This window comes from Eumetopias jubatus, unplaced genomic scaffold (genome assembly GCF_037043125.1).
Source record: "Eumetopias jubatus isolate StellerSeaLion01/CBP00866 unplaced genomic scaffold, mEumJub1_p1.0 scaffold_15, whole genome shotgun sequence".
Classification (NCBI taxonomy): Eukaryota; Metazoa; Chordata; class Mammalia; order Carnivora; family Otariidae; genus Eumetopias; species Eumetopias jubatus.
In genome coordinates, this window is record NW_028274821.1 from 4,713,628 (window position 1) to 4,731,529 (window position 17,902).

Consider the following 17,902-nt stretch of genomic DNA (forward strand, 5'->3'; position numbering starts at 1 on the left):
AAAGCTGGGCATTTTGGGGCGCCTGGGTGGCTCAGTCGGTTAAGCGTCTGCCTTCGGCTCAGGTCATGATCCCAGGGTCCTGGGATCGAGCCCCACATCGGGCTCCCTGCTCAGCGGGGAGCCTGCTTCTCCCTCTGCCTCTGCCTGCCTGCCTACTTGTGCTCTCTCTCTCTCTCTCTCTGTCAAATAAATAAATAAAATCTTAAAAAAAAAAAAAAAAAAAGCTGGGCATTTTGTTATCTGAAAATAGAAATTGAAAAAAAAAATTATTTCCCGAAACCAGAGTATAAGGTTATTTAGAAAGCCTACCCGTGCCAAAAAATGTGGTATAAATTAATTAGTAAAAAGATAAAAACTATAAAATGGAAATAAATTTCAAGAAAATTTTATTTCTCATCGTTCATAAAAAAAGTTCCAGATTATAAATCTTGTAAAACACACACACACACACACACACACACACACACACACATACACACACACACACCTTATCTTCCAAATCAGTACAAACTCCCTTGGGAAAATACACTCTACAGAAGACTGGTTCATTGGTCACATTCTCAAGTCAGCCTTCTCCAACCTGGTAGCATTCTATTACTGAACTGGAATATGGGACATCTTTTTACAATTTATCAAAAGAAATTCATCAGGGGAATGGTCTCAATTTTAAGATTTTTCCAACAGACTTTTCTAAATTATATAACTATGAAACACTGGCCTACAGCACATGCAGCATTCAAACAGTGAGAATCCACGCATATTCATCATGAGAAAGTGTGTATTCATGAAGCACTGCTCTTGGGCTGTCACCTAAAACAGATGACAGAATCTTAAAGGAATGATGCATATATCTGGAAAAATGAAAATTAAAACAAAATTAAGGAACACTGGTGAGCATTTTTCATCACTTACTCCGGTAATGAATGAGTTGCACTGGGAAAAGTCCTCTGGAAAGTGGTGTTTGTGACAAAGGATGTGGTGCCCAGGTTGAGAACTGCCTTCTCCATCCGGGTCATCAGGGGAAGTACGTGACAACTACAAGCCCAGTGATGCTCTGGGCACCTTTCCTCTGCCGCACTCTCTCATGAGAACACCGAGGAGCTGGATCCCCCCCACTCCCCACCCCTCAAGGATGCAGGTGCAGGTGCTCGGGAAGGAAATCAGGCTGGGGTCACTGCTGCCCACAGGCAGCAGCTGCTCGGAGGGACAGAGGCCCTTCATTCACAGACTCATAAAGATCTGCTGCCACTGTTTCTTCCAGTTAATTGATACATGATTTATTCTGATAGAAATAAACTTTTCTTGAATCCACACGGTCTATCCTGTCACCACACTAATGTGTTCTGGTGTTATTTCCGTAGAGTTGAGAGTCCACCCCCAGCCCCCCAACACGCACACTGTTTTTCTCTTTTAAAGAAAGCTGCCTGCATTACCTTCCCCCAAAGCTGCCGCATGTAATTATGGCAACGTTGAGGCAATTTACAGGCAGACTTGGCTCTCCGACACGGAGTGCATTTAATAAGCAGGAATGCCCTCACTTCATATCCAAATGTATTCCGCAGGCGAGTTTTCATGACAAATTACCATTTCATATATAATTTAGCTGGTTAGCAAGTACAAAAGAACTGTATAATTTTCTTCAAAAGACTCATACCTTTTGATCTTCCATCTCTTGTTCTTTTAGTAGACGCTCCAGGTCAGCCATGTCATTGTGCTTAAACAACTTGATGTCACTCCGCGATGCCTGCAGCCCTTTCTGAATGGCAAAGCAAGCAGCTCTATCTCTGCAAGGAAGAGAGACCCACCAAACTGGGGTTTTAAAGGCCTTGTCAACGTTCTCAGAAAAGGAATGCTTGCTTTTTGTAAGCTGGTCAAAATCTGCTTGTTAACACGACAAATCAAGAAAACACATTTGACGGCTTACACACCACTGGTTGTGCTTCCCTCTGCGCGTGCTTTTCACAGAACGACCATGTTGATTCCTCTCCAAGGAGCACACCCCTGCCGCTTTTACCCTCTCCGAAGTCAGCATGCACATCCGTTCACCCGCTGCAATTTTCTCTTTCTGAGAAACACACGCAGCACCCGTGATCTCACCCTCAGTAGCATCTTGGATTTGATCGGCACAGACTCTGCCATTACTTTGCCATGAGAAGTAATACTGCCTGTTCACTCTGGTTCTTGCAGATGAAACTGCAGTAAGATCTTCTACACTTAGGGAGGGAATATGCTTTTGAAATTAAGTTGCATTATTTAAAAGTACACGCAAGACCTCTTACGCAAAGATGGAATAGTCCTATCTTCCCTGTTTTTCTAAGTACAACCCCAAACCCTGGATGTTACATATAAAACGAACATAAGAAGACTGAAAAGTGAAGAGAAATGACAGGCTGGCTAAGGACCTAAGGAATGACATCTCATGGACTTCCCTGACTTGGAGCTGATGACGCTGGCCGACTCGAAGTGCCAAGGGGCACGGGCAAAAAAGCTCATATAAGCCTGCTCTCTGTAGCCAAAGGGACAGGGAAGGGGGCAGCCCAGCAAGTAGAAATGACTCGGCTGCAGCCAAACCACAGAAAAGGCTGGGCCCATCCCCTCCACACCAGCGAGGGCTGAGGGGTGCCTAGATTCTGACCCTCGCAAAGCTAAGAGGCACGCCAACAATGCCATGGTGGCATCAGAGAAGGGAGCCGGGACTTTGATCCCCGAGAGATGGTAACAAGTGGCCCTCAGGGTGGCGTCAGTGAAGACCACGTGGAGAGCCCCTACCTCTGCTCCCCTGCAGTGAGGTGCACCCTCCTTTTCTTGGCTCGGGCTGTATCAGAGGAGGCTCAGGGGAGAGTGGGACTCTTACTCATGCCAGCGGAAATGAAAACAGCCCCAGCCTGGTGTCAGTGGAGGCAGAAGGGGGACCCTGGCCTTGTACTTCTACCTGGCAGCAATGAGGCAGTAGTGCCCCCTGCCCCTAACAGAAGAGTGACAGAGAAAGCCGACTAAGACATAAGAAGATATCAAAAAGAATGAAAGAAAACAATCAACAAATGCCAATATTGAGTTGAGAGATGTCAGGGTTACCTGATAATGATTTTAGAGCAATCGTGATAAAAATATTTCAATGAGCACTTATGAACGTGCTTGGAACAAGGGAAAAAACAGAAAGCCTCAGCAAAGAAATAGGAGACAAAGAATCCCATGGAGAAACTAAAACTGAAAAACACAAAGACCCAAAGAAAAAGTACAGTGGATGGGCTCAGCAGCAGGCTGGGAGGGACGGAGGAAAGGACAAGAGAACTGACAAACGTAACAACAGAAACTAGGCAAGGTAAACCAGAGAGGAACAAACCACAAAGAAAGAACAGAGCCTCAGGGACCTGTACAACCACAACAAAGAGCCATGCTGGCCTCAGTCGAGTCCGGAAGGACAGAAAGATGGCAGGGCTGAAAAGGTACTCAAAGAAATAAGGCTGAAAAACGCCTCAAATTTGGCAAGAAGCTGAAATCTATAAAGAAGCTGAGGGATATTGATACAGGTAAACCCAAATAAATAAACGCCAAGATTATAGTAAAGCTTCTGAAAACGACAACAAAAAAATCTTGAAAGCAGCCCCCCTAAAATGACACCTTACATAGAAGAGAAAAATAATCTGAACGACCGATTTCTCATCAGAAACCATGGAGACCAGAAAAAAAGTGTCATAATATATTCCAAATACTTGGAAGAAGAGAACTCTCAACCAAGAATTCTATAACAAGCAAAAAGATCCTTTAGGAGTAGAGGGGAAACCAAGGCATTCTCAGCTAAAGGAAAACCAAGAGAAGATAGCCCCAGCAGACCAGGGGAAAAGGAATGGCTAAAGGAAGCTCTCTATATAGAAAAAAAATAAGTAAAGAAAACAAAAAGAAAGAATCTCAGAGTATCAGAAAGGAAGAAGGAACACAGTAAAATGTATGAGCAAACACAGCAGGCTTTTCCCACCTTCCCAAGTTTTCTAAATTATTTTGGATGATTTAAGTAAAAATTATAACACTGTCTGATGGGGTTTTCAATATATGTGCAGGAAGTACTTAAAACAATTATAAACAAGGAGAGTAGAGAAACGTAAAGGAATGTAAGGGTTTCTCTACCTGAATTAGTAAAATGATGAAAACGGCAGAATGTGATAACTTATTTGTATATATAATGTCATATTTAGAGCAATGACTAAAAACAAACAAAACTATGCAATGAGAAACACTCAAAAACACCATGGATAAGTAAAAATGAAATTCCAAAACGTGTTCACTTAACCCCCAGAAAGGGAGGAAAAAGAAAACAGAAAACAAAAAAGATAATAAGAAACAAAAAATAAAATGCCCTCATCTATCCAATAATCACTCTAAATGTAAATGTCCAAAATACACAGTTTAAAGACAAAAATTGGCAGAATGGATCAAACATGACCCAACAATAACCTGCCTATAAAAAATATACAATAACATATATAATAATGTAGTAGTAGATGTGTATGTAATACATACAATAAATATAGCATGCAAACATTCAACAAGAGAAAGCAGAAGTGACTATATTAATATCTAATAAAGTAGACTTTGGAACAAAGAAAATTACCAGAGACAGAGAAGAACATTATACAGTGATAACCAGAATCAATTACCCAAGAAAATATGTACCAAACAACAGAGCTACAGGTGAGAAGCAAAAATTAAGACAAGTGAAAGGAAAAAAGATAAATCACAACTACAGTAACTGTAGAACTACCAGACAGAAAATCAGCAAGGGTATATTAGACCTCAACACATCATCAACTAAGAAGATCTAATTGTCATTTATAAAACAGTCCACTGAGCAATGGCAGAATACTCTTTTTTAAGTGACAAGGGGACATACTCCAACATAGACCACATCATGAGCCGTGACACAAACTAGAACAAATTTAAAATCTCCCAACACTTGGAAATTAAACACACTTCTAAATAATTTATGAGTCAAAGAGAGTCTAAAGGAAAATAAAATACACCGAACTAAATGAAAATAAAAATAAACAGATCAAGGTGTATGGGACGAGGCCACAGTAGTGCATAAGTAGTGCACAGCACTAACACATTAGAAAAGAGGAAAAGTCTCAAATCAACAATCAAAATTCCCACCTAAAGAATCTAAAAAAAGAAGAGCAAAAAGAAACCAAAAAAGAGCAGAAGGCAGGAAATAACACCAGAAAGTGATAGGACTGAAAACAAAAATACAATGGAGAACAATCAATGAAACAAACAGCCGATTCTTTGAAAAGATAAATAGAATTGACCACCTGTAGCAAAACTGACTTCTAGAAAGAGAGTAGACAGATTACCACACAGGAATGAAACCTGTTACCACTTCAGGCTCTGCAGACATTAGAAGAATAAGGATACATTACAAAGAACATGATATATAGAAGTTTGACAACTGAGAAGTGAACCAATTCCTTGAAAAACACAAGCCATCTTAACTCATCAATATGACATTGATAATTTGACCAGCCTTGTAAGTACTAAGGAAATTGAATTCATAATTAAAATACTTCCAAAAAATAAATCTCCAGGCCCAGTTGGCTTTACTGGAGAATTCTACCAAACATTTAAGGAATTTACAATAATTTTATACAATTTCTCCAGAAAATACAAGAGGGAATCCCAGCAGATTTTGTGGAGTAGTTTCCTGATGCCAAGACCAAAGAAAGTCCAAAAAATGTAAACATCACTAGTCATCAGGGAAATATAAATTAAAATCACAGTAAAATATCTCTACACACGTATCAGAATGGTTAAAATAAAAAAAAAAATGACAACACCAAATGCTTCTGAGGATGTCGAGAAACTACATCACTTATATACTATTTATGGGAATGTAAAATGGTACAGCCACTCTGGAAAACAGTTTGGCAATTTCTTAAAACACTATGTGATGCCGTATGACACAGCAACTGTACTCCTTGGCATATACATCCCACAGAAATGAAAACTTAGGTTCAGAGAAAACCTGTACATAAAAGTTCATAGCAGCTTTATTTGTTATAGCCCCAAACTGGAAACAACTCAGATGTCCTTCATAGGTGAGCAACTGTGGTGCTTCCATACCATGAAATACGACTCGGCAATCCAAAGGAATGAATTCTTGATCCATACAACATGGATGGATCACCAGAGAATTGATGCTGAGTGAAAAAAGTGAATCCCCAAATATTACTTACTATATGACTACATTTGTATTAATAATCTTGAAATGACAACATTACAAAAAGGGAGACTAGCTAGTCGTTGCCAGGGTATAAGGAGTGCGTAGGGTAGGGGGGACCACAGGTGTGGCAACTGAGGGCTCCTTGTGGTGATGGAAATGTTCTGTATCTTGACTTTATCCATGTCAAAATCCCAGCTATGAAGTAACCACTGGGGGAGACTGGGCAAAGGGCACACAGAATCTCTGTTTTTTGTCATAAACAGGGACAGATGTAGTATATGAGCAACCGCTGTGCTTTACCACTATTTACTAAAAGGAAGAAATTAAGCCCTGGACATACTGTCTAGGCCTAATGAATTTATCAAATAATTTACTAAACACCATCATTACCTCCAGTGTTCCTATCTCTGAATGAATTCTGGGCAGAATATTTAAAACTACGTGTAATAAGAGAATAACTAAGCTGCCTAACTGAGTAGCAACCGAAGCTCTCCGATGCGGTGAACGGCATGTGGGAGTGAGTGTGGCCCAGGCTTCCTGGCAGTTAAAATGGGGAAGACAATACCGTATTCGTGATCTGACAAAGGAAGCATACACGTTCAGCATAGGCTGTGTGTTGGTGCCACTGGGGTGCTGCTGGGCTGCTGCAGGGCTGTGGGGCAGGACGGGCCGCACTGCCCCCCACCCCCCGCCCCCGAAGCCCAGGCAGAGCCGGAGCTGCGGCGTGTGCTTGAGCTTGCTGCACTGGCAGGAGCCTGCCAGTGAGAGGCAGGACGCTGGTACAGGGGCCACAGGAAGCTGGGCTCTGAAGCCTTGTCACTCAGACCCCTCTTCTAAGCACCAATCTCTGTTCGTTTATTTACTGAGCTGGAGTTTAGTGAGCACAGCTGAATGGCAAATGCCCTCCTAGGCAATAAACCAGGATAAACCGATGAAAGTACAACAAAAGAAGAGCACAGTGAGTGTGAGGCAAGATGAGCAGAGAACAGAGGGGCCGTGTGGGTGTGTGTGCACATGCGCGTACGGAAGGCCTGGGAAGCAGAGGGACTTTGACAGGCAGCGTGAGCACCATGAGATCATGGATTCACAAGCATACCAAACTCCTCTGGCTGTGAGATTTTCTCCACACGCAGCAGGGGCTCGGCCTGGTCTGAGAGGTTGGGGAAGGCTTCCCTGCAGAGGCGATATACGTGCAGGGTGAGCAGAATGAGCAGGCATCAGGTAGGAGGAGAGGAGGAGACTATTCTAGGCACAGGGACTGGCATGTGCCAAGGTCCTAAAATGAGCGGAAACTAGCATACAGGGCTGATGAGGCTACAGCATGAGCACCTGAATGAAAAGGGGACAAAATGAGTCTGAAAAGGTAGTCTAGAACGCAAGATTGTAATAAGGACTTGGATCTTTATTTTAGGAATGATGGAAGCTCTTAAGCATGACATAATCAGATTAGCACTTTTTAAAAAGACTGTTCTAAAAAAGGAAAAGAAGAAACAAAAGTAAATGTGAGACCTAAAATTCAAAGGCACTTAATGGTTCACTCAAAAGATGACACAGGCTTCGGAGGGTGGTGCGTGCGGTGGGTGCAGCCAGCTGCCCAGCCATGCCAGCCCCACCCCACTCTCGGCTCTTCCTCTCCACAAAAGTGGCCAACGCCACACAGCCTGTGCGCGTGGGTGCTCAGTGTGCAGATTTGCTCGTGGCTTCTATGATCCTAGCAAGCCAGGAAGCAAGGTCAGCAGAGCCCAGGACTCAGGGTGGGGTGGGGAGCAATGAAGGACTCTGCCAGGCAGTTTGAGTGACCACGTAGGCAGTGACCGTGGACTCTCAAGGACAGAACTACAGAGGGAAGGGAGATAACTGGCATCACCCGGGGTAGGTTTGGCTTTCCCAACATCAATAAATAAAACCAATGAAAAAAAAATACTTCAGGCATCCTTCTAGTGACGGTCTCATCAATGCTGCACAATTACTTCATGGAAGTTACTATGTATTTCTTTAAACAGAAAGTCAGTATTACCTAAGGTAGATAACCTCTAACAAAGGAATTCTCCAGGAAGATTACCATTATGTCCAAAGGAATTCTGATTAGAAACACAGGTAAAGTTACTCACACAAACACAATGTCCCCTCTCTTAGAGTAAGCAGGAATAGCACTGGCAATGGTGGCAAATCCGTATGAGTAGATAATGGCTTCTTCTGTCTTCATAAATTTTGCTAGGCGGTCTTCCAAATCCAAGTGCACATCTATAATAAGATGTAAATGGTTAAAACATCTTCTAATTCTTTTTCTTTAAGAATAAAGAAAATAATGTAAGCAGTTTAGTTAGTATTACTGTCACTTTATGGCCCAAATAAAATTGTTTTGAGTTATAAATTATATGAAATCTGTTTAGATGATTCTTGGCCAAAATGATTTCTCAAACCTGTGAATGGAATCAGCTACTCTTCTGTCCATACAGTGTGTTAGTGGGGCAGCTCCAATTCTGGGTTTTGTTTCTACGTCACTCTAGCAAGGCAATACAAGGCCCAGTGACTTTACCTGCTTTAACTTCCCTCAACCGACCACACCGAGGCTTCACCAATGTGTGACACGTTAACTTATTAAAGCCTTTTTGCATTTTAGCAGAAGGTACCACACCAGACAGGAAGACAACTGTTAACCAACTTTTAAGAGGAAAACGACGAGTAAAAGAACCCCATATACTCTGCATCAAGCCAGTGCTCCCTTCTCTGATAGCTGTACCAGCACACACCCGTGCATCTGCTCACTCAGCAGCACTGACTTTTCTGTCAGAATTTCTTTTTAAGTATACTGGGGACTTCAAATGTACAGTACAAGGAGAAATGCAGTATTTTACAGAAGCCCCTTGGGAAGAATGTTGATGTAACAGCGGGAATGGACTGTGCCCGTTAATAACCTGGTACCTCTCCTACTCCTATTGTGGTTCCTTACTGCTGCTCACCTTCCCAGGTTCAGCCACGAGTCTGCACACCCTGGCAGGGAGGGCCCAGTGATGTCTAGAATAAACAGTGCACAGACCACCTTTGAACCTGAAGGCTTCAAAGTGGTCCTAAAATGAGGCATTACCCAGGAGAGAAGAGGACTTTTAAAACTTCCTTTAGCTCTTTTCACTACAGCAGGACCCAAATCAGATTTCTGCCGCATGTCCTGTCAAGGGTCAGCGAAGCATATACATAAAGTGGGCTTTAGTTTATTTTCTGGGTATTGCTGCTCAATTCTTGGATTCCGCACTATAGGTCTCCTGCCATCAAACTGGGGTTTAGCTTAGTTTGCGACCTCTCACTCGGTGGCTAGTTCCCACCCGTGCCCTCAGTTCACAACCAAGTGCTCTCAGTCTTCGGTCAGAAATCACGGTGCACGTTGTTGTACTTCTGAGTGTAGAAGGGCCCAGCAGACTGCAGGCTCAACTTGGCCTCATCCCTTCCTCCGGGCTTGGAGTTCCAGAGTTCTCCTATGCTAGCTGCTACCTGCCTCTCTCAGCTGTGTCGCTTTGTCAGGTGGCACAAACCTGGTCTTTCTCCCTGACCCTGTGCTTATCAGACTACCTGTCTTTACGTGACAGTCACTGCATGTTTGCTTAATAAATGACTAACTGAGAACATTACTGGACTTCCCTCATCTACTTCCTACAATGTATTTTTAACAAGTCCGTTCTTCTATTATTACTTGATCGGAATGGGATAAACAGTTCATTTTCACAATCCTCCAAGACGTGTATACATCAAAAGACCAAACATGCTTCTTCCTATTTATAGTTAAAATGTACACCAACATAATCGATTATGAAAAGCACAGGAAGTGGTATGATTTCCACTCCCGAAAGGTCATAGTCATTGTACAGAATGACATCAACATTAAATAAGGATGGGATTTTATAGTAACAAAGACGACTACATCCCATTTGATCAAAATGGTATCAAAGGGGTGCTTAGGTCTTCAAGCATCAGACCTGTGACATCACCAGCACAGAGGACATGACCCTGACCCTGACGGCCCGCCCTCTGCCACATGCTGCCAGTGACAGGTTTCGGGGAAAACCACCACATGCTGGAGAACCGGGCACCTCCCACACTGAGCAAGGAGTGCCTGCCCCTTCCTTAGAGCGCTACAGGCAAGTCCCCATCACCCCCACTTCTGATCGGAATGAGGACAGGTCCCCCTTCTACAAATGACAATGTGGCCTCTAAATCGGGACTATCTACCCCAAATCTCCATGATTTAGCTAGCAGACAGACAATCCGAGCCCCAGAAGTGCTCTCATCCAGTATCTCCATTTCAAAAACAAAATACGTGCTATGGACACAAACTAATTTTGCTAACTACGAAAAAGATTTTAAATCATTCTGTAGACTCCACTTTAAAGGGCTCATTTTTTTCACTAATGAGCGATGAGAAAGTAAAAAATCCTGGCTTAATTTCAGGGCTTTAGTGTTAGTTACCCAGTTGATGAAAACTACATGCTTGAAACATTCTCATTGTTGTACATACTCATAACTGTTTTTATATCACTGCCATAAAGTGGTTAAGAAGAATCTACAGTAAGTCAATGACTTACTGGTTCTTGCCTTTCCCAAAAGTTTAACAAAGACTGGCTTTTTTTCTCCCCTACCTGAAGACACTGGGTTTTAACTGAAGGCAGCCTTGCAAAGCAGGTTTTGTGAGAGGTAGACATGGGGAGCTGCGTAACTTCTCCTGATGTGTGATAGCTACTCTGTGCAACGAAAAAGCCCTCAGCCCAAGGGAAGGGAGGCAGCAAACAGGGAAAGTGCCAGGCCATGTTCTCCTGCTTCTGCTGTCTGTCTTCTGTACAGATGATCCATTCCACCGACTGCTGCCACAGATTCGCACGGAGTGCAAGTAAAGCACCACATCTTCTGATTCACTGCTAGGAACAAACTGCAGGGGAGAAGTCACGGAGGGAAGTGTCCCTCCCAGAGCTCGCTGCCCTTTCTTGCACCTGTTCCCTAACCAGAACCTAAAAGAAGGGATTCAAGGCTGATACAGGATGTCTGGCACCCAGGGCGGGGCCTGGCCACGGCAGTCATCGCAGGGGGTTCCAGATCTGGCCTCCCGCCTCACCAGGTGTGGACCAGGGCAGGCCTGAAACTGCTCCGTGCCTCTCAGGCCCTTCCTCTGTCAAACAGGTAACAGTCGGACCATTCTCAAAGGATTGTTACCAGAACCACACAAGTCAATGCCTATGAAATACTCAGAGTCACGTCCGGCATGGAAAATCCAGTACACCGTTTAAGTGTTTGTACAATTAAATCAATATTTGCAGAATAAAAGAAAAGGTTTTCTTTTAAAAGGAAAAAAGCAGTTACACTTTTTCTAATTAAGTTGTCTAAATCCCACATATTTAAGAATTTTATATTACAGTAACTTGTTCATTCAGCTTCCCATTTATATATCTCCTCTTTTATTCTGCTAAGAGTATTTTGGCTTTCTTGGTTGTCTTCCAAAGGAAAGACTATAAAAGAGTCAACTTTAGAACAGTTTAAAAACAACCAACTACATTTTTTCTTAAGGCTTCTATATTTTGTGTTATATACTATTTTCTTTTTAATCCCTTGGGACTCGGACAACTTTTCTTAAAAGTACAAATAATATCACTTATGCACTCATTAGAACATAAATACAGGGCTGAATGTTTTCCAAAATGTTTTTAAGTGCAGCATCTTACGTGATTCTTGCCAAAATGTTCTAAGCTGTGCAAACAAGGACTGTTCCCCTCCTACACTGCAAAAACAATCCCATGACCGGTTAGTAGTGGCAGATCTAGGAACTTTATGACCAAATGTTCTTCCTAATAAAACATGCAGTCATGATTCAGTTGACTGCTCTAAAAGAAAGAAAGAATATATTTTGAAAAATAAACAACTGAACAATTTGTTTACTAATGGCTCTTGAACACAATTAAATGCCACTATCCCTCACCATGAAATCCTGCCACTGACTAAATTCTGATTTAGTTTAGGAACAAAGAGTCAAGTAGGCATTGTATATGCAAAGCGCATCCTGGGAAACCAGTGATAAACCTCAAGCAAAAGAGATCTGAATGTACTCAAAGAAAACAAAGAAGGTGGATTAGAGAAAGTGTAAAAGTGCATAGAGGAAAGTACGTTCTCTAACCTGACAAATCCACTCGCTCCGTTCTCAAACACACGTTCTAACAATAAAATGAGAAGGTGGAAAAACTGCTAACCATATAGTCCTTACAAGGTTATCAGAAGAACTTGTGGATTTCTACTTACCAAAGGCAGGAGAACATTCAGCCTAAGAAACTAGACAAATTTTAACTCAACCACTGTTTGATCTTCTTCTGTATTAATCATCTAATGTCTTCTAATATGTTACTATGAAATAATAAAAAGGAAAACATTTTAATAAAGAAATTTACTTTTACTAATGATTTACATTCATTTTTGAAAAGCTGAGAAAAGAGCTAAATAAGGAAGTATTTTCATCTTTGAAAATAGATGCCTGAATGTTACTCCCAGAAAAAAAAAAGATGAAATTAAAAATAACTTTTTGGGGGGGCCCTCGGATGGCTCAGTTGGTTGAGCAACCGACTTTTGATTTCGGCTCAGGTCATGAACTCAGGGTCATGAGACTGAGTCCCACGTGAGGCTCTGCACTCAGTGAGGAGTCTGCTTAAGACCCCTGAAAATCCACATCCAATTTAAATTTCAAACGAACTCACTCCAACAGCAAGGTACAGAATACACACGGGCTATGCTACCATTTTTTTCAAAATAGAGGGAAAATGTATGTATGGAAGTGTTTTCATTTGCTGAAGAAAGTCTCTGGAAGAATTAATAAGGAGCTACTGATAGCAGCTGTCTTTTTTGGGGGGGTTGCGATAATGGTGGAGGAGACGACTTTCATTCTCTATAACCTTCCAAAGCTTATATCATGGGCTGAATTATTCAATCAAGAATATTAACTTGAAAACCATTAACTAAAGGCCTCACATCTGGAAGCACACAACAACCTATTATTGCATATTATATTCCAGGGGATCCAAACAGAAAGCTGACTGGGTTATTTTACCGGCTCTGGGAAAACTGGTTTTGAAGAGTTGAAACCTTTCTTTTTCATGACTTGATTTAGCAATAAATCTGCTATCTGTTTTCTCAAATTAACTCCCAAGCAGGAGCCAAGGCCACACATGAAAATAAAATCCCCTAGAAAGAAAAGCTTTTAAGAGAGTTATTTTTTTTAACCCCAGCAAGCAAATCATAGAAAGTCTTGATCAGATTACAACAAACAACCCATAAAAAAATGTCTTTCCTAGCTTTCTAATACTATGTATCTAGGAAATAATTCCTTACGAATTAAAACCAAGCAAACAACCCATGTTTGCACTAGACTGGGGCAAAGAGGAAGACTGGTCGGTGCTCTGTAAGTCTTTGATCCTGCCATTAAGACTGGCAGTCAGGATACTTGGCTTCTAGTTATAAGTCTGAAATGAATGAGCTGTGTGACTGTGAGGAAGTCATGTAACCTATCTGAACTTTCTATGCTGCTTCTGAAGGGCTGGGATGCTGGAACGCAAGATATTTCAGATCCTTTCCAGCTTAAAAGGCTTGGACACCTACTCTGTTGTCTGTTTCCAATACAAATAATGTAACTACTAAGCTAGCTAAGGAATAAAGAAAGGTGCTCCCTTAAATAAAAACACTTTAACTGTTTAAGCAAAACACATACACACAAAGGCCTAGAAATGCAAACTCAAACAGAAGACAGAAGAGACTTCCCTGGACTCTATTTTCCCCACATGCTGACACATGTGTAAGCCAGAACGTTATTTCCAGGAATATATTCATTTGAGCAATTATTTAACAACATTTTCTCTGAAGACTCTTTGTTAAGGACTTTGTAGTGTTTGAAACCACACTCATCCTAATATGTAGTTGGAAATTAATGACCCTTTCTCTTCATTCCAGAAAAAAAAGAGCTACCTTATGAATCCTTCACCCACTTCCTACCCCCATCTGTTTTTGTCTTCCTTCCGGCAGGAGGTGGCCACCCAGCTGAAGCCATCTCCCAGTCCACTCAGTGAGGCTTGACCCAGGTTTTGGGCTCCCCGACAGAATGTGGGCAGAGTGATGTGCAACGCCCCCTGCCTGCCTCAAGGGGTACTACGGCCATGCACGCCTGCTCCCCCAACACTTGCCGCCTGGCTGCACCCTTGTGGGCAAGGACAGTGCCCTCAGCACTAGAGGAAGGGGACGCGGAGGAACCAGGTTCCTACAGAACTATGAAGAGTGGAGCCCCCTGCAACGGGACCCGTGCCCTTCCAACTGTCATGCATGACAGAAACGAGCCAGGTCTCCTCATACTACTCTCCCCGGGGGCGCCTACAATAGCAGCTCAGGCTCTGCCCTACTGACATGGCGGCCCCGAGGCAGCAAGGCCCTTCCTCCAGGAGCGACACCCAGGCCCGGACTGGTGCGTCTCACACAAAAAGCACTCACCCACTCAACATCACGATTAATCAAGGTTATCTCTTCCAAGGAGTTTTGAAATCAAGTTAATCAATCCTTAAAAACAGTTAAGTGGCGGGACAAAGACGGCAGAAACATACCAAACGTGCCGTAGAATCCTCTAGGGCCGCAGGTCCCCACACCGTACTTCTTGAGAGACGCCAGAGCCGCTGCCTTTGTGGAAGAAAATTCAGGTCTTTCATTCTTTATCTTTGAGGGTGCAAAACTGACACTTCCTATTCTTTAACACCCCCTCTCCCCACTACCTTCCTTCCTCAGAACCGTGGCAATTCTAACAGGATATAAAGAGCAGACACACGTCAAGATTTAGGGGCAGAACTTCAAACATGGAAAAGTTGTATTAGTTTAATTATCCAAACGTGGTTAACTCAAGGCCTTTATGATTTTTGGTATTTCTGGGCCTAAGTCTTTCCTCAGAACTGTTCATGGGCTCACAACCTCCCAGGAGATGCAGCAATTTTCTGGGCACACCTCCAACTATCAGCTGGGGCTGGCTCACACGGGTCTCTGCATGTCACCGCTGCTAAGACACACCAGACGCCCCGATGGCCCGCCCTTTGTCGAAACCCCATCACAGCTCTGCCAAGAAACAGCAATGGCAAATGGCCAGCAGACAGAGCCTGTTCCGATGTTCTGCACTTGTCTTTTATCTTGTGCCCACTTTCATAAGTAATCGTGCTGTCTTCGGGACAGGTGCTACTTACCTTGACCCGAGGGTTATCCAACAATCCCAGAAAATTAAATGAGGCAAAGTTGACACATTGTTTTCCATTCACCACAATCTTGTGGCTGGGAGGGCTGGGGAAAGAAAGGAGTGTGGTATATTTGAGCGATAGTCACGTTACGGGGCACACACTGTCACATTATCCTGGGGGCACACAAGACACAGAAGTGATGTCACTCTACCCTAGTTGCACACCAGTCACTAGCTCTCTATTCTGACTCTTTTAAAGATTTATTTATTTCTAGAGAGAGTGGGAGTGCACAGACGGGAAAGGGGGAGGGGGAGAGGGGAGACTCTCAAGCAGACTAGGAACTGAGCACGGAGCCCGCCATGGGGCTCAGTCTCACAACCCTGAAGCCATGACCTGAGCCTTAATCAAAAGAGTCAGCTGCTTAACCGACAGAGTCACCCAGGGGCCCCTCTTATTTTTTAAAATGTAAAATTAGAAAGTGGTATATTACAAATCCGTCACAAATTCTATTCTTATTAGGCTAACCTGCAGTATTCAAAAAAAAAAAAAAATGAGCTATAATTCCAACACAGATAAATGGCAAATCTTTTATTTGGTTTTAAAACTCGTTAAGAAAGAAGTAGCCGCAGTAGTTAAAGAGTCTGCCTTTGGCTCAGGTCATGGTCCTGGGGTCCTGGGATCGAGCCCCGCATCGGTCTCCCTGTTCTGCAGGAAGCCTGCTTCTTCCTCTCGCTCCCCCTGCTTGTGTTCCCTCTCTCACTGTGTCTCTGTCAAATAAATAAATTAAATTAAGAAAAAAAAACAGACAGAAGTAGTTAAAGGAAGTGAAATACCTTGGGGGAAAAATCTGGAATAAGACAACAGGAAGGAAATATAAAAACATCAAGATCAAAAGCAAGAATGGGCAGAACAAGTTATGGCTTTACAGTTAAGTAGTTTACAAATACATGTTAACTACAGAAAGACACCACAGCTGTTGGTGGGATGTTTCCCACTTCTAGTTAGTGCTGGAATACTATGTTAGGAGGGATCCCTGCCCTGTCCCTGGGGAGAAACAAAGAAACAAGGTGGCCAGCAGCATGGGAGCCCAGGTCTCAGGTGGGCTGGGAGGAGATGGGCACTTAAGATGACCAAGTGCTCTGCTGACAATACTCCCAGAGGCCAGACTGCAAAACCACGGGGCCAAACCGCAGGTCATGAGCTAGTGGGGCCAACTGGTCACAACCAGCCTCTTCTAGCTGAAGGAAGCCGTGAGAGAGTGGCTCAGAGACCAGCAGAGCCCCTGGCACAGAGCACAGGGCACAGGGCAGGGGCTGTGGCATGAAGCTGCTTCCCGCGTCCCCCCGTGCTGCTGTGCCCACGGGCCGCTCTGGAAGATGCACTGTGGCCAGAGAGGGCTGGGCAACCCTGCTCTCGGGACCGGTTCACAGAACTGGTTTTCGAACAGAGAAACAGAAGATGCTGGGAAACCCAGGAAGGAAGAGAATGACCACCAGAAGCAGGTGCACCTGTATAGAAGGCAGGGGTACTGCAGGAAAAGAACATGGGCCACAGTGAGGCAGGTAGACCCCACCTGCACTACGGCTCCTCCTGGCTTCAGGAACTCAGGGAAGCTCCCTGGCTCTGTCAGTCTCTGCTTCTTCACCTAGGAAGTCAGGACAGAACTCATCTCTCAGGGTAATTGCTATAAAAGTGCGTGGTCCATAAGAGGTGCTCTCTAAATACTCCTTCCTTCTTCCCTATGGCCTCAAGGGCTGCTTCTTCCCCCAAACACCTGCTCTGATTCTGAATCCACCATGCCAGTTTCCTACTTCTTGGGCCTTTCTTTTTTTTAAAGATTTGAGAGAGAAAGAATGAGAGAGAGAGAGAGCATGAGAGGTACGAGGGTCAGAGGGAGAAGCAGACTCCTCGCTGAGCAGGAAGCCTGAAGCGGGACTCGATCCTGGGACTCCGGGGTCATGACCTGAGCCGAAGGCAGTCGCTGAACCAACTGAGCCACTCAGGCGCCCGTTCTCGGGCCTTCTTAAGCGTACAATCCTCCTGGTATGGAGGTGCTGGTGCTCACAGAGATAAAAAAACAAAGCCCTTGGAGACAAGTCTGTACTAAAGGTTGCTGCTGGAAAAGTAAAGGCCATTATACAAAAACTAATAGGCAGAGAGTGCGGAGCAAGATAGCGGAGGAGTAGGAGACCTGGATTTCGTCTGGTCTCAGGAATTCAGCTGAATAGGGATCAAACCATTCTGAACACCTACAAACTCAACAGGAGACCGAAGAAGAGAGTAGCAACAACTCTCTGAACAGAGAAGCGACCAGTTACTGGAAGGTAGGACGTGCGGAGAAGTGAATCCGAGGCGATATTCGGGAGGATAGACGGCGGGGGAGGGGCCTCCGTCGGCCGCTTCTGGCAAGTGCTAGAGCCGCGGAGCACAAAATCGGACCTTTTGGAAGCCGGCTCCGCTG

The 17,902-nt window shown here is 43.7% G+C and overlaps 1 protein-coding gene across 2 annotated transcripts in view; it reads right to left on the reverse strand.

The window, feature by feature from the left end:
• SPTLC1 (serine palmitoyltransferase long chain base subunit 1) overlaps positions 1 to 17,902 on the reverse strand; it is a 62,146-nt gene that overhangs the window by 22,179 nt on the left and 22,065 nt on the right. For both annotated transcript variants that reach the window (XM_028117351.2, XM_028117353.2), the window contains exons 4-7: positions 15,451 to 15,544; positions 14,827 to 14,899; positions 8,326 to 8,458; positions 1,655 to 1,784 (exon numbers count right to left, since the gene is read on the reverse strand). In XM_028117351.2, coding sequence (XP_027973152.1) covers positions 1,655 to 1,784; positions 8,326 to 8,458; positions 14,827 to 14,899; positions 15,451 to 15,544 — 430 coding nt within the window. The remainder of the gene's footprint in view (positions 1 to 1,654; positions 1,785 to 8,325; positions 8,459 to 14,826; positions 14,900 to 15,450; positions 15,545 to 17,902) is intronic.